This window comes from Gossypium raimondii, chromosome 6 (assembly GCF_025698545.1).
Source record: "Gossypium raimondii isolate GPD5lz chromosome 6, ASM2569854v1, whole genome shotgun sequence".
Lineage (NCBI taxonomy): Eukaryota > Viridiplantae > Streptophyta > Magnoliopsida > Malvales > Malvaceae > Gossypium > Gossypium raimondii.
In genome coordinates, this window is record NC_068570.1 from 43,359,731 (window position 1) to 43,377,957 (window position 18,227).

The 18,227-nt window shown below is 30.4% G+C and overlaps 1 protein-coding gene across 1 annotated transcript; it reads right to left on the bottom strand.

Moving 5' to 3' along the window:
* Window positions 1-4,100: 4,100 nt before the first annotated feature.
* On the bottom strand, window positions 4,101-4,969 carry LOC105774797 (dof zinc finger protein DOF1.5). Its single transcript, XM_012597371.2, has one exon. The coding sequence runs from the start codon at window positions 4,731-4,733 to the stop codon at window positions 4,230-4,232; it is 504 nt and encodes a 167-aa protein (XP_012452825.1). The 5' UTR covers window positions 4,734-4,969; the 3' UTR covers window positions 4,101-4,229.
* Between the last annotated feature and the right edge of the window lie 13,258 nt (window positions 4,970-18,227).

The window sequence follows — 18,227 nt, forward strand, 5'->3', positions numbered from 1 at the left end:
TTTTTTTTTAGAAAAAATTCTCATATCAGGAAAACAGCGTGTCATATCCAATGCGTTAGGACATAACATATTGAATTCCCGATAATGAGCTTTTTATTATTATTCTTAAAAGAGTAATCTCGATTATTTAGATTCAACGAAGAAAATCGAAACCCAATACGTTAGGGCTCGATTCTTTCGAAGATTTAAAATATCGAATATTACTTATATTTTTAAAATTTCTTTCTTGAAATCTAAAAAATTTGGGTGTAATGAAATGATGATGATAATGTAAGTAAAATAATCATGCAAAACAAAATATAAATAAGTGATAAGACTAATATAAAAACAATCAAGGTGCATCATGACAGATGATAAACAGCAAAAACTAAAGCAAGAAAACAATAACAAACATGTACATAAATAAACGAACAAAATGATAAACAGATAAAAACTAAAGCAAGAAAAACAAACATGTACATAAATAAACGAACAAGACTAACAAAATTATAAAACAATAAAAGACATGTATACATGTATAAAATTATGAAAATATGAAAAAACATATGCATGTACACATATTGAAACCATTATACATGAAAATACATAAGCACATATGCATACATGTATATAACCATAATCAAATATAAATATATATATATATATATACATGTAAGTATATATACAAATCACAAAGTATAAAGCATATAAACAATATATTTTTTAAAATATGATGAATATATAAGAATATATATCTTTATATACATATAAATATACATTTATGAAGATGAGATATACATATATATAGATATACATATAAAAAAAGTATTTATGTATATATTAAAGAGGTTAAGAAAAACAAACAAAAGAAAACATACATATACATATACGTATGTACATATATAAGCAAATATATAATAATATCTAAAATTTACGTAAGTAAATGTAAGTGTAAATATAAATTAGTAATAATAATATTAGTAATAATACTAACAAATATAGTAAGGATAATAATAATAATAATAATAATAATAATAATAATAATAATAATAATAATAATAGAATTACTAAAAAAGGGACTAAATTGAAATAGAGATAAAGATACTGGGCGAATTTAAAAAAAACGAGAAGGATTAAGTTGCAACGTGCGCCGAGAGGAAAGGGACCAAAAAGTAAATAAACCAAGACATCCAAAACGCAAAGACCGCAATGGACTAAATTGAAACAACAATAAAACTTTGTGGCCAAATTAAAATAATGAAAACAACGAAACAAGGGCCAAATTGCAACGCGTTGTAAAGTCCGAGGATCGCGTGCAATTATACCATTTAGGAAAACACGGATCCTCCTCTGGGTCGGGTCACCGCGCGGGTCGAAGGGGCTAAAACGGTGCCGTTTTGTTTAGGGTATTTAAACCCAATTTTCTTTAAAAAAAATCATTTCTAGGGTTTCTTTAAAAAAAAACTGCAGAAGAAAGAAAGAAACAAACCATTCTTCTTTCAACTCCCCCCCGTCGCCGGCCAAATGGGCCACCGTCGACCCCGCCGTGAGCGGTGGTCAGAAGCCCAAACGTCGGGTTTTTAAACCTCGCTTCAAGGACCAATCAAGACCAAGTCTTCATGGCCTCGGTCGCGAGAAAAATCAAATCGCCGCCTTCCCGCCTAATTTTGGTGACCAAGTAGGACTCCATGACGACGCTTGTAGACGATTCTGTAAGGTTCTTTCTCCTTTTTTTATTTCGCTTTTGTTGAGATAAATTGTATATAAAAAACAAACAAATATAAAAACGAATGTAAAAAAAGAATAAAAAGTCTGAATCAACCTTTAAATGTTTTCTTTGCCTTTTTTCATTAACTATTGTGTTGTGAAAATGTTACAAAAGAAAAGGCAAAGACCCGATTACAGTGATGAAGCCTCCTCCCCTTTCTTTGTTTTTACAATTTCGGCTTTATAGCCGAAAGAAAAGAAAATCCCAATGAATCTCTGTTTTCCCCTATGTTGTTGATTTTTGTTGTGTATTTGCAGGAGACTGGCAGTAGCAGAGGGCAGGTGAGGACGGATGTGACCGTGGCGGTGCAAGTGGGCGATGTCGGCAGAGGGCGGCGGCCAGTAGACTAGGAGTCAGAAGAGGCTTGCGGCGCCACTTAGTTAGGGGCTAGGGTTTTAGTTTCTGAAACCCTAGACTGATTTGTTTTTTTCTGAAAATGGGCATTGGGCTTTTTAAATTTTGGGCTTATTGGGCTGGTGGGTGTAATTGGATAGTTAGGTCTGTTTTGTTTTGTTTGTTGGGCCCGGGCAAATGGGCTTGTACAATACAAACTTAAAAAAACGGATTGAATTGTGTTAAGTTTTAAATACTTGAATCCAAATCTAATATTTTTAAAATAAATTTAACTTTTTTGCCTAGACTTTTATTTTCAGATTTAATATTTTGACTCAATGTATTATAAATTTAGAAAGAATTCAAATTTTAATTCCAAGTATTCCCCAGAGGCCAACTACCCTCACACAAAAAGGTCATTCTCTAAAATACTTGGGAGTGGTTAGATTAAAAGGCTACATGAACAAAGCAGAGCCAGTAAAAAGATCCAGTTTAGATTAAGATATTTGGTTTTTGGTAAAACAACAGTGGAGGGGTTTTCACCAAAGATTCGCTTCTCAACTGAAATCTCAGCCACTATAGAGTTAGCCCCCAGCCTTGATATCTGGATGGCTTTTTAGTTCAGTGTATGTGGAAAGCAGATAGAGACAGGATAACCATTAAAAAGAGGGCAGCGATTTCATCCATGCACTTGGCAACAATTCTGTCGTTTCCCGAATGAAATTTCTTTGACAAAACAGATCCCCATGGAATTTATATTTGAAAGCAACAGTAGCTAACGCTAGGCTTCATTCCTTTTTATTAGTTACCAATTTATGCATGAAGTTAGCTGAGATAGTGATAACTTTTGGCCTGGTGGTGTCTTTTGTGGACCGCTAATTATGTTTTCGACTTTTCATGGAATTTCTTTCTTCTTTTCTGGGATACAAATTTAAGTGGTTGATTTCCGACACCGAATAATAGCATTGATACTTCAACACATGAACAATCTCTTTCCATTTTTAAAGAGATGAAACCATTTATCCAATTGTCTTTATTTGTGAATCAATTCCAACCCTTTTAATTACCCAAACTTCATCAATTACCAACAAAAAGAAAAAGGATGGCATTTCTTCTTATTTCTTATCCTATAATTTCTACTCAATTTTGTACGTCAATTATATATAACCCATAAGATTAGAATAGTGCCAGGCTTTTACTTACAAGTCTCAACATCTACATGAATCAGGCATCAACCCTTTGTCTGAAGAATATTTCCCATTCTCTGACCAATCTTATCCCTCCAATTTACATCACGCGCATGATCGTGATGATTCCGTTTATCAATTTTTCCAGTGGTCTCATATTTTGATTAACTAAATTGGATCTGGGCGATCTCTCCCTAGGTTGATTTTGTACTACTAACATACCTATAAATCTGTAAATTTCGTATTGAGAATTAGATTGTTTTTTTAATTTTTTTACTCAAAAAATAATAAATTAATTTATATATGTTAGATCAAAGAGCAAATCGATCCTTACTGTTAAAACTTTCATTCACTATTATTGTTAAAGCCTAACATAATTGACAAAATAACTAAACAATTACATGTAACGTGTCACAGATACCTCGTACTAACAGGATTGGTTTTAAACCATAAGAATAAATGAAAATTTTAATAAAAGATATATAATTATTTGAAATAACATACATAAATTAATTTATCTATATTTTAAATAAAAATTAAAATACAATTTATATCTTAATACAAAATAAACAAACCTGCCTATGATCATTGAATTATTGCACATTTCTCCTCATTATAATTTCAACACGCAATTTGAAAATACTAATCCCTTATCTACCTCGTATAGATATTTCAGATTGCAAGTTATGATTAAATTAAATATTAAGAAAAAACAATACAAAATTGATTTTCCACATATTTTTAAATAAATACCCACCATATAATGAAGAAAATAAATAAATAAATAAATAAATATACCCACCATATAATTAATAGTAACGTCAGAAGACTAATTAATCAAAAACCATCCTGTATTTACATTGATCTGTAATTCATACAATTTTTTTTTAATATTTGTTGAAACTTCTGCCACAAAAAAGAGAAAACGGGAGAGAACAGATAAGAATTACTAGGAGTGAAAATCAGTAAGGTTGAAGTTGAGCAGCTGAGCAGCTTATTCGCCTCCGCTTCATTGGAAAAACTTGCTGGAAACCTCCACCATTGGTGGCGGCAATATGCCACTCGTCCAACACCATCCCTTCCACCTCAAACTGTTGCACCGCACTAGACCCATCATATAAACACCCTTCTTGGAACCCACCAAGACCAAGACCAGGACCCGGTGGTTTGGCTTTCCGGCGGCCAGCCCCAACGGGGACGTTCCGTAGGGCTCCACCTGCTGTCCAGTACCTTTGGCAACCTTTGCAGAAATGTCTAGGCTGGTTAACGTTGTAGTTATTGAAGTAACAAAATTTGGTCTCCATGCTCCTGCATCTAGGGCAAGGTATGATCTTGTCTGGCCTCTTATCAACTGTCGGATGATCGGCTTTGTTAAGCTCTCCGTTTACTTGTCTTCCATGCAACGTAATTGTTGTTCCAAATAGCTTGATCCCTTGCCCTGATTCTTGGGTATCCATTATTACCATTTAGATCAACAAACAAATATGATCAGACAAAAAGAGAGAGAGACAACGGACAAAAGATCAGGTAAGAGAGTTTCTTTGGTTTGGGGTTAAAGGGTGTTTGAGACTAGTCTTATATATATGCGTGTGTGCGTGAGAGAGAGAGAGAAAAGGTAAGAAAAAGTGAATGGGATTGAAGGGGAATGGCATTGGCATGTGAAGGGATGGAGTGGCCGCCAACGCCCAGAACTAGTTAGGTGGCGTGGAATAGTAGATGGTGAGCTTTTTCTCCACATCATCACTATTACTAACATTTAAAACGAAAAATCCTTTCCCACCGAAGTGGGTCCCAATCAAGGTAGGTTTGCTTACGAAGTGTCACATTGATTGAGAAGTTAGGAGCATAAATACAAATTAATAAAGAGATAAAATTTTGCTTCTTTAATGCTTGGACTTGTTTACGGGTCATATTGTAACCTGATTTTTGGTAAAAATTATTATTTAGTCACTTACAAGTTTTATTAAAATGTAAATAAATTAGTTTATATACATTAAATTAAAAAGTAAATTGATTTCTATTGTTAAAAATTAGGGTGATTGATGAAATAAGCAAAAAGTGACACATGACATGCTATTTGTATCTTACGTTGAAGTACAATGACTAGTTTTTAGCAATAAAATTGAATGAAATCTTTTTTAGAATGATTAGCTTGCTCTTAGATCTAACGTGAAGGGATTAACTTATCTATTTTTAAGTAGGGCAAAACATAATCTAACTTCTAATATAAGGGTATTCATAATAATTTTACCATTTCTTTTAGATTCATCAAGTGGATTATTATTGTATTTAATAATAATTTAACTCCTACCAAATCAAGTTATAGAAAACCTTGTTTTAAGTCTTAATCCGGACATTTAACTCATACATGTGAGAAATATAATAATAGGTTTTAATTTTCTAAAATATTCGTATTACTGTTTAAAAGGAACATATATGTAAACCTTCATCCATCTTTACCCCAAAAGAAAACTTCATCCATCTTCTTTTATATTCTAGACTACTTTAAATTGATCTCTTTTCTTAGATTATATATATATTTACCCAAAGAAAAAACTACTTTGCTAAAGAAAGGGGAAAATGAATTCCATCACTAATTGCATTAAATTGATGCATGAAATGATGGGTCAAGTTAAGAACTTGGTTCTCTTAAAGAATTTTCTTTTAACTTTATTTTTTCACTATGAGTTGGCGGCAATTGTGCTAAAATTCGATTCCAAAATAATAATAATAATGGTAAGTAAAATTCTTTTCAAAAAGAAAAAACATGTATATAATTATTAAGAAATTCAGCAATCCTTCATGTAGATCAGCATTAGTCATATTAAAAGCATGAAAATGAAAGTTACTTTTTGTTGCTTCATTAAATTATTTAGTTTCTTGTCCAATCAGATTCCACCAGTGACATTAAAATAAAAAATAAAAATTGGCTTTTCTTAGAGTTGTTAATTAAATAATTAAGTATGGAATAATTGCAATTCCTTTTCTTTTCATCTTTTTCCTTTTAGGTTTCAATGGATTTTGATGATAACTTTGTTGCATATTTTCTTTCATAAGATGTGGGATAATTTTATTTTTCTTTTGATAAAGGAATCTTTTGTTAATTTAATTAATGTCAAAGCTGCCTCATTTATGTCACCTTTTGGAATTATGTAATTTAGACAAGGAAGCCTTTACTTTTCTTTTAGTTGGAAAAGATTCACTTTTTCTTTTGGATGCTTTTCAACTCTCTTTTTGCAGATAAAAGAAGAGGAAAATAAAGATTTCTTAAAGATCAAAGAGAAAAATATATCTTTATATGGCATCAATAGTCTATTAAGGCACGAGCTCATTGCTCCTTTTCTTTTCTTTTCTTTATGTTTCTTTGGTTTGGTTAATGCAAAGGAGATGTCTAATCAAGTTTCTTAACATATTTTTCTTTTAATAAAGATATATGCTTTATAGTATTTAAATTTAGTTTCAATATTTAAATTACTACTTAAAGTTTTTTTAATCTAGATTGGTATCCAAATTTAATTTTTATCACATATTTTAATAAAGTTTTGTAACACCATTACAATGAGATGATGTGAACCAAGTCATAGCTTGTGCATAAATGCCCGTGATCAAGGCGCGCAAAATAGCCTAACGCAATCCTTTAAGTAAATTGGGCTTACTTAATCACCAAGGTTGGCCCAATTCTGGGAACATTCTTGAAGACCCATTTACTTGATTCTTGTTGACTTAGAAAACACAATAATAAATTGTAGTTACTAGGCTAATTTGAATTCTAACGGTAAGATAATATAGAGAGTTTAAATTCCTTAGGACTTTATCTTGTAGATAGACTTAAATCTGTACCGTTGATGTAATTCAACCTATACTATTGGATGTAAGGAGAACTTTACTATAAATAGAAGCCTTCCCCACATCATTTGTATTATTGGGAATTGAACTAAAACAATTGAAAGCATTTACTCAAAAGCTTTCTTGAGCATTCTTTCCTTTCTAGCGTTTTTCGTTGAATAACTTTTTAGCATAAATGCCTTAGAGAATTCTTTAAGATTTTCAATTTTTTGAGGGTTTACGTTGGCTTAGGCAATTTGAAGCGAATTCATCCTTTAAGGCTTCATAATTAGCTTAGTTGAAGTCTTAGCTTGTGACATTTGGTACTAGAGCAAAGTTCGTTTAAGGTGAATAATTGAGATGGTAAATTAATGACATGATCAAAATGTCCTACCAAAAGCTCGTGAGAGGGCCAAGAAAGCTAGCAATTCGAGAGATATGTTGCTAGAAATGATGGAAAAGTTGCCAAACTTGAGGAATCTATGGGTGATGTAAAGGAAAGCTTTAAAATAGTTGAGGGTTGCATTATAGAGTTGGACTCTACAAGAGAAGAGCTTAAGGAGGAGGTGCATTGGGCTTTTAATGCCACTATGGATAAGCTGACCCAAAAGAATGATGCTCTTAAAGTCACGATTGTAACACCCCTAACCCATTTCCCTCACCAGATTAGGGTTACGGAGCTTTACTGTACGAAATAGAACAATAATTCAACTTAAGTATAAATTTTCAATAATTTAATCTAATTATAGCAAACATACACATTTGGGCTTTAAATCGAGCTTTCGGGGCCCTAAAAACAATTTAAAAATGATCAGGGATAATCTTGATTAAATCAAAAAATTTTAGGCAAAACCTAAAAAATTGGGAAAACAGGGGTCACACAGTCGTGTGCCCAGGCCGTGTGACACAGCTCAGACCATGTGAGCATTCGAAGTAGGGACACACGGTTGTGTCCCAGCTCGTCTCATAGACCATTTAACTCACTGACTTGAGACACACGACTATGTCTCAGCCCGTGTCTCAAACTATATAAAACCTGCACCAAACTAACAGAGCACACACGACCGTGTAGAGTGACACGACCGTGTGACAAACCGTGTCCCAGCCTGTGTGCTTTCAAATTAACCCCTTAAACAAGCTAAAATCAAGCCAAAACTTACACATTTAAAACACACCATTTCCACAAGCATTCATAAAACCAAAAATCATTCCAAACTTGCTTATAATATACTAAATCAATCACTCTATATGTTCTAACCAATGTATCAATAGTAGGTACCACAATTACAATAAATTTTAAACTTATTCAACAATATAGTTTCTATCATTTAGCATACCTTATGCATACAAATGACCATATCACAAACATATCAAACAACCTTCTTCTTTCTACCTACATGAGAGTATGCATAGCTACTATTATCTTATATGAATACACATCATTTACAAGCCTTCGTCAAAAGACATAAACCAAAATGAACTTGGCACCATTAAAAAACAATCCAATCTCCAAAACAATATTTAAAACCTTATTACATTCAAATCATACCAAAATATCACACACCCCTATACATGCCACTTATAACCATTTCAACAAGTTCAAAAGCTACCAAATTAATTCAATGGATAGTGTGATTATACTCCAATGAAGTTTCCAATCGTTCGAGTTTTCCAATGATCTACAAAATAAAGAAAACAAATATATAAGCAACTAATGCTTAGTAAGGTCATATAAAAGGAGTTAAATTCACCAGTTTTAATAAATTAATCAACTATGAGTAATCCATTTAGCCATAAATCATATTTCCTTTTCTTATACACCAAACCTCACAAGGTTAGTAGGTGAAGAAATATAACATATAACATATCAAGCATTTCAATTTCACCATTCATCTATCATATGACTACCGTATACCTTCATTTTCTTTTACCTATGCTTATCGTATGTTTCATACTCTTACTTTAAATAATAGATTATTTCATATGGTTATATACTCAGAAAACTTTAATTACCCATTCATATCATGAAAAGAATTTCATTATATAAATTATTCATCCACATAATCCAAATGTTACCTTTCCAAATTCAAACACATCAACACAAAGTCCATTTCAAAGGACTTTTCCATACCATAAATCACATTAATTTACTCAAAGTAACAAACTATACTTGTAACTAAGAAATTGTTACAATATCTTTCACTTGCCAATACTATAAATATGCCACAATATATATAAGCACATAAATATATTGTAATTCAATTATTTCATATCCCGATGAACCAGTAATTTAACTAGAGTACTAGAGTAACTACACCAATTCCATGTAACAATCCATATCATTTAGTCCAAATCATTAGTACTTGATTCACATACTCGGTCATTACTCCATTTTTAGGGGCATTTTAAATGTAGAACAGGGGCACATATGTGCAGTTAGGGGCATCGAAGTGTTAACAGGGGCATAGACATGCAAATAGGGACACCGAAGTGTATACAGAGGCACCGAAGTGTGAACAGGAGCACAGGCATGCAAATAGAGACACCGAAGTGCGAACAGGGGCACAGTTGTGCAAACAGGGGCACTTCTTCATTTCTGAATACAAATAATTTATTTCAAATCCAAGAATCACTAATAACAATCTCTTCTTAATTTCATATATATATATATATATATATATACATGTATAATACTTGCAATTCTCATTGTTATATAAATAACTAAAGATATCTCACTTATATAAACAATTCCATTAACTAGATAACAACATTAGTATTACCTTTCATATTATTTAATTTGACTAATTCCTCTATTTGAATCATAATAATAATTTATCACATTTTTATCAATTAATTTTAATATAACATAAATTAAGAGTGAGCAAAACTCGATTTGACTCGAAAAAATTGAATTTTTTTTTGAATTTTGAGTTAAACAAATTGAGTTATTCGAATTAATCGAGTTATTCGAGTGAACTCGAATTTTTTTGAATTTTGAGTTCAAATCGAGTTTGCTTTTCAAATTCGAATAACTCGAATAATTCGAATAAACCGAATATTAAACTATAATAATTTACATTTTTACCTCAAACTCCTAAACCTCTTCACTTTCCTCCCAAAACTTTTACTCCCTCCAACTTTTCCCCCATAACTTTTGCTCTCCTCCCATCCCACCCCATTCTACCCCAAATCCATTCACTTTTTTTTTCATATTTCCCTCCAAAAATTTTAATCCTCCCATTTATTTCCCCCCAAAATTTTACTCCCTCAACCTCCAAAACTTTTTTATTTTCCCTTAAACTTTTACTTCTTATCATTACCCCCAAATAAAAACAATTAAAATTATCCAAAAAATTTCTAAACGTAAATAATAATAAATTTATTTATATCTACTATTTATATTATTAAATTAAATTTCACATTTTGTACTTGTTTATATTATTATGATGCCATAAAATATTCATTTTAAAATTTTATGTTGGTATCAATTTCACATTTTATCTTTAAGATAATTTTAATAAAAATCACATTTTTACATTTAATATATTTTTAAATTTCAAAATACATAGTGACAAGAATCAAGATAATTGAAGCAACTAAGCAAGTAAAGAAGTTAACCCGTATATAAAAGATTAATAAATAAATTATAAGGGATGAAAGTTAATAACAAATTTGATTACGGTGGGTGATAATGATTTCAAAGACTTAATATATATATTTTAATTTAACTCGTTCAAATATATTCGATTCGGTTTGATTTGATTCGAATTCCATCTCACTCGACTCAGTTCTAGAAAATTTCAAATCGAGTTAGGATGATAAAATATGATTCGTCAACTCAATTAACTTAAATTTTTTTCATTCGATTCGATTCAATTAGATCGAACGCTAACCCCTAACATAAGTAACTATTTACATTAATCTAAAATGGAAAAGATAATAATTGTCATCCTTAAACGAACTTACCTCGACAAATACAGTTGTAAAAGTGAAGCCGACAACTAATCCAACACTTAGCTTTTCCTCGGTTTTGATCCGTTTGGTTTGTTTTGTGATCTAAATAATAATTTTTCACTCAATTAATCCCTTCAAATAACTTAAAATAATTAATAAAACTTATATTATTAATCAGAAATTTTACAAAATTACACCCAATGTTTTACTTTTTATGCAATTTAGTCCCTAAACCCAAAACTTGCAAATTTACCATTTTTAACTAAAATTCATGTTATTCGATTTTCCTTAGTCTTAGAATAGCCCATATTTTTCCTCATTTCGCACAATTTACATTAAATTTTATTATTTCAACAATTTAATCCCAAAACATTAAAATCATCAAAATCACTTAACAAAATACTTATATTTAACGACCAAGCTTAATAATCTATCAATTAAATTCACAAATACACTTAAGCCATTCATGGTAAATTTCTAAAAATTTAAAAATTTCATAAATTAGTCCCTAGGTTAGCTAGATTAAGTTCCAACGATATCAAAAACATAAAAATTATAAGAATTGGACTCAAAACGAACTTACATGAAATGAGGTATCCATGGTCGAACCTTCAAGCTTTTTAGCTATGGTGTTTCGGTTTCCAGTTGTTGAAGAAGATGGACAAAATGTTTTTTTTTCTTTTTCTTTTTCTTATTGTTTTAACTTAAATTTTAATATATAAAAATTTATAATTTAATGCTTTAACCATCCACCAACATCACAATATGGTTTAATTACCATATAAGCCCTCCATCATTCACTAATTAAGCCATTTAATCAATAATATTCAATAGTGATTAAGTTTTACATCTTTTACGATTTAGTCTTTTTCTTAATTAACTATTTAAACATCAAAATTTCTGGACCAAACTTCAATACACCTAAATAACCACTCTGTAAATATTTAATAAAAATATTTACGGATTCGGTTTATAGAAATGAGGTCCCGATACCTCATTTTCTAAAATCACTTGACTTTAGTGACATACTACTTGAACCTAACTATTCGTTCAATTAACAAAAATTATTAAATCAAATTTCAATGTATTTATATATTTGACTCGTAAATATAAAATAATAATATTTACGAACTCACATGTCAGATTTGCAACCCCGAAACCACCGTTTCTGACAACACTGAAAAATAATCTATTAAAAATATGGAGTCTTTGAAGAAACATGTAGACGAGCTCAAAGGGGAGCTTATTTTGTGCAAAGTAGCCATAGGTAATGGTGAGCTTGTTGTGACACCTAAGCACAAGAATGATGCCTCTAAGTCAAAAAAGTTCAAGGGGACTAAATCTATTAGAGATGCAAACAACTTTCTGTGAGGAATGGAGTAATACTTCTATAATGTGGGCATTGAAGATGATGTCATTAAGGTTAATACCACCTCTATGATTTTACTGATGTCTCTCTTTTGTGGTGACATTATAGGTGCATAAATGAAAAATGTGGTAGCATTAGTATCGACACTTGGGAGGAGCTTCAAAAAGAATTCAAGCAACAATTTTACCTTAAATATGCCAAAAATGAGGCTCGTGCCAAGTTGTGATGGCTTACACAACAATGCATTATTCATAAGTATGTGGAAGAGTTCGGTGAATTGATGCTCCGACTTTCGACTTTGGTGAAAAAAAAAGGTATTTTTCTCTTTCATGATGGGCTTAAGCCTTGAGCCAACCTAGAATTGTATTGGAAAAATGAGTTTAGAAATAGTATTTTTAGGCACAATAGAAGTTTAAAAATTTTCTTAAAACCAATCCTTTTTTATATTTATAGAAATAAACTCTTAACTGAAATTATACTTGTGCTTTGTATGAGACGTTTAATTCAATCATGTGTTTCAACTAAACGACCTTTTCCACCATTCTCTAACCATAAATTGCTTTGAGTATGGACTCAAACAACATGAACCAATCGCACAGAATGAAAACTTTTATTAACTTTCAGTAGGAAAGTTAATTCTCTCATTAACTAGAAACTATGCATTTTCTTCCAAAAAATAGAATTTATTTTGTAAATTAAATTTCCACTATTTTCTAATAGAATAACGACACCTAATAATGCGTGTGTAATTTAGCACATACTTCCTATTTATAGAGGAGTGGTACAAGAGTTCTATTCAAATAAGATATAATTAAATAATAATATTTTAATAGAAAATATAATTTCTATTCTAAGTAGAAGTACTAGGGGTGGCGACATGCCCTAAAATACATTAGGGTTTGTCGCCCCTTAGATATAACAAGGCTTAATTGGGCCTTTCATGTGTTGGGTCTAATTATATGTATTATCTGCACTTTTATTCAACATTTATAATTTATCCAACCCAATAACTATTTTCTATTTCCAAAATATTATTTATTTAATCACTTAATTTAGTTTATTTATATTAACTAAATTAATTTCTCAACTCAATTCTAATTTCGTTGAAGTCTTGAAAACTTTACCATACTAGAATCTATGAGGAAATATATTCAATTGCCTTATTCAACAAATCCACAATGACCTATTAATTTAATTCTTACTTTAAACTCCAATTATTTAATTACAATTAATCAATGAATAATTCAAAGAAATTAAATTAATTTCTAAGTCATCTTTTATACTTGCCGAGAAAACCAATTCGTTGCAGATAGTGATACATGTGATATATTTCTCTCACTTCATTGTTTTCATTCATTCAATATTTATTGGTTCTACATGCAATTCATTTTTATCTCGAAATAGCAGATGAATCAATTGGGCATATATAAATAGGACTCAAATAATCTGTAATTAAGTTCTGGCTCTTCGCCTATTAATTATAACATTATTTAATCATGAAATCTTTCCATTAAAGTATCATGATTGAACTCTCTCTTATTATATACCATTACGAAAGCTTCCCATTAAGTGCTCGTCCAATGACCTTGTCATAAGTGTGTTACCCTCATAGGATATCCTTAATATATTTAGGATAAATTTGTTCTCCCAATATGACCCTATTTTATCTAATGGTACCCATTACATCTTTTTTCATGAAAAGTCAATTACTAAAAAATAGTAACTAAATTATTTATCTTTAAGAAAAATAACCCTTGATCACATTACTTTTCATCTATCATGTAATGTCGATGAAAGGATATCATTTACCCTTTATTTGGTTATGAATTCCACTATTGTGGAATGATGCTACATCATGTAAAGGTCATATACTCAATGTACCAGCTTTCATTTACATCAAAGTATACGAGTCATACATACATAGTCCATCATCCACTCAGGACTAATGTATGTCATACTATGAACGTTTCAAGTTAATAAATCTATAAACGGATCTAGGATCTATTTTATTTGGGTCATGTTCGATGTACTTTCAGTCCAATAGTCACATCTATGTCTCTATCTTCTGGGAGGCATTCGCTCTAATACCAAAAACAAGGTATCTCTTCAATTGGACTCGATAGAAGGCATATTAGTCTTTCAACATATTTAATTAATTCCGATTAAACGAATGATATGTTTAGATTATCTACTAATATAAGTTGTCTTTTTGCATTACAATTCGACCACATAATGTCGTCTAATATTAGTTAAATGTTAGATAATTAGTGAGCCAATATTTGCTTTCATTTTTCTTTGCATGCAGAAACCATTAAGAATAATATACAAAAGACATTAATGATTCTAATGGATATTTTATTAAACCAATTTTTTTTGAAAAATTATAAGTACATAGACAAAATCACTAAACTAAGGGCACTAGATCCCAATTTGATTGAACTATGCATGAAAAGTAAAAAAAAAGTTCGAGTCTTCCAAGGCTAATGACAAGGACAATTGTGGGAGAGATAAAGATAACTCATCCAAAACTAGCAAAGGGAAGCTTTTGAAGGATTCTTTCGTGATCTATTTACCTTATATATGAAGTTATACAATCCAAGAAGACGAGAGCTGATTTAATGATCCTTTATATCCCTATCGAAAGGGTAATTTATTTCATGAGATTTGGGCAAATCATAATGGATTAAAGTTTGCTCAGTGAATGGATTCATGCTCTAAATATGAAAGGCTTGTTCAACCTTGATAGAGGTTTTATTGTTGAAGCAGTTTTAACGAGTGTTATGAGTAGTGCTATAAGCAGAGTCCATTTCTTTCTAGTACCACTCAGCCTCATAACTTGCCTTATATGGAGTTGGCAAGTTTTGTTAACAAAATCTTTAGGCTATGATATTTTTTGATTATGTAAATGTGTGTAAGCCCATATATGATATCCAAACCTATTATAGGAACACACCTTGAAGATTGGTTTGGATTGAATCAAACAAATCGACCTTTCTAATTTTGAGATTGGATTGATTCAGGTAACTTGGTAACATATCCTGAAGATTTGAACATCTATATTATACTTATTATAGATAATTTATATGTTAATTATTCTTTTTTTTTAATTGGGAAGATCGATTGTAATTGATATAATATGCTAGCCAGTCTTGCTTTCTTATAAATCAAGGAGGCTTGTATACGTGATGTATTAATCTGGTAGCACTTATCCTTGTTCATTGAGAAATGTTTCTTATGAGTGCATTATGTGCAAAAAAAAAAAAAGTGTAACTTTCTTTTTGCCCTAAGTTTTCAGGGGGAAACTTAGAGGAGAGTGATGTAGTTCTTAAGTTCAAAACTAAGGAGTTTAATTTGGAGATTGTTAGATGTTGTAATCACTTATTGTTTATGTTGCTAAGATAGTAGATTATATTGTTGGGTAAGACCCTGTAGATGTGGGAAAATTGAATTGTGTAAACATATCATGTGCTAATTGTTTTTCAACTTTGTTCATCACCAATGCTTGAAGCAGTTGACACTGCCCTTAACTCTGCTTCTGGAACTATGTGTATTTTCTTGCAAGTAGCATTTCAAAACTTCCAGTGTAAAAGAAGTAGAGTGAAAAAAGTCACTCTTAGATTAAGCAAGCACTATAATTTCATTGATAGAACACTTTCTATCTTCCCCTTTGTTCATTAGGCTGGCCATCTTTCAACAAAAATTGGGTGTAGTGAAAGAGAGATGAAAACAGTTACATTGACAAATTTTTTTTAATTTTATTAAATTTTAAATATTTATTTTTTTTAAGTTTTATATATTTACCTGAACTATATATATTATTTTTATATATTTTATATTTTTAATGTGTTTGGTGACGAGACAGCTACATTCATTGATGACGTGGCTTGTGTGCCACATGTAACAACTTGATTGGTCATATCATTCTATTTTAATTGTGTTACAAAATTGAACTAAAATAAGTGACGAAAACCAAAAATCAAGTATCAATTTGAATATTGAAGCCAAATCAAGTATCAAAAATTATATTTATCCTTTTAATAAGCATGAATGAAATTAAAAATTTGGAGTTAATTTAAATCTCCTTGAAAAAAAAAACCATATTATTACATCGTCTATGATAACCAATGATGTCTTGGTAGTGTTGGTAAAGGTTGAGGTCTTGAGATTTTAAGCATCTAGATTTGAGTCTCAATATGTGCAAGTGCCATATATGGGTTTTTCCATTCTTGGTTAAATCCGACCATGTGTGGGATATATTTTGATTTTCAATATTTTATGCTTTATATTACTTTGATTCTAACACATATTATTTATAATTTATATTATATTTAAAATTTACCATAATTATAGTTATACTTGTAAATTCTTTTAGAAATATTGTTTACAAATAATATGTTGGTTATCGTGGCTCTTGATTGTATCAATTTGCTTTAACAAAATAAATAAATAGTTTTATTTCCACTTCTTTATTGCTTTATTTATTCACTAAAACTTGTATTTTTTTCCTTAAAACTTAAGAAAAGCAAATCTATAGACTAAAATATAATAGCACAAAGTTGTTCAATAAGATACTATAAAGCTAAAATGTGTGGGTGCATGTATTTTCAATATTTTGTGGTGAGAAAAATATAGTACATTTTTTAACACGTGGTACCACTAGTCAAGTTAAAGCCCGGTGAAACTCATGGCACAATGGCTCGAACTAAGAAAGGGACATTGATTGGCTTAGTTGGTTTGAAAGCCAAAGCTTTTTAAGACCTCCAAAACTTTTGTTTTGGCCAACTTTAGTTTAGCACAATTAAATGAGGCAGAGAAAAAAAACTGAAAAAAAATCAAGATCCTTTTAAACAACTTTTAAGCTACTCGAATCAAGCTATATTATTTTTATTTTTTAATATAAAATAAATTTTTAGTTTTTAATATTCATATTTTTTCTTCTCGATAACATTATCTCTGAAAATATTTTAACTGGTTAAATACTTGATTTGATATAATCATATATACTTTAAATTAAATTGAATTGGATATGGAGAAATCGCAAAAGATACATGCATAACTTGTGTTTATAAAAGTCTGTGAACTATTTTTCCTTTGACCAATTGAAGAAAAAAGATTAAAGTATTCTCTCATCTTTTCCCAAGTTTGCAATAATAAAGGTATAGAAAAGGAACGGGAAAAGGAAAAGGTTAAAAGGAAGGAAATTATATGTATGGTTGTTTGGATAATTTTATCTGACTTGTTGGTAAGACTATTGGAATTATTCATGTAACATAGTGAAATATTGGTTAAAGAATTAATGCACTTAGGTAATTTAGTGAATATAATTTATATTTGAGGATTTTCGCTTAGAAATTTAATCCACTAACAAGCCAACTAATTACAACCCAATTATTCCAAGGATTATTGCATCCTTAGTTTCACACACTTATAATGTACTCTCTTGAGCTTTCTAACCCTGCCCGATGTTGCAAATAAACCCACTAAGTAGTAAAATAACACTCTCATAATGCACTATTAATGTTCCTAGTAGAACTAAAATGTGCTGATCTCTCAAATCTCTATCTTCAATGGAGAGTGTTGTTCTTATAAATAGATCATTCAAATTAGCTTATTCATTAGATAAATGTCACCCTCAATCATCTTCAGGATAATCGGCATTAGAATGTCAAATCTATCCCTTAGATAATGTTCTAGTTCTTCTAAATTATCTCCATACACACCATGCTTTCAAAAAAAAAAACACTCCATACATATCCTTTTGAAAAGGATAGATTAAATTCCATATTTTGAACTCTAAATTATTGAGTTTCAG

Coding starts and splice junctions, on each gene's coding strand:
- LOC105774797 (XM_012597371.2), bottom strand. CDS start 4,733: ATGGTAATAATGGATACCCAAGAATCAGGGCAAGGGATCAAGCTATTT.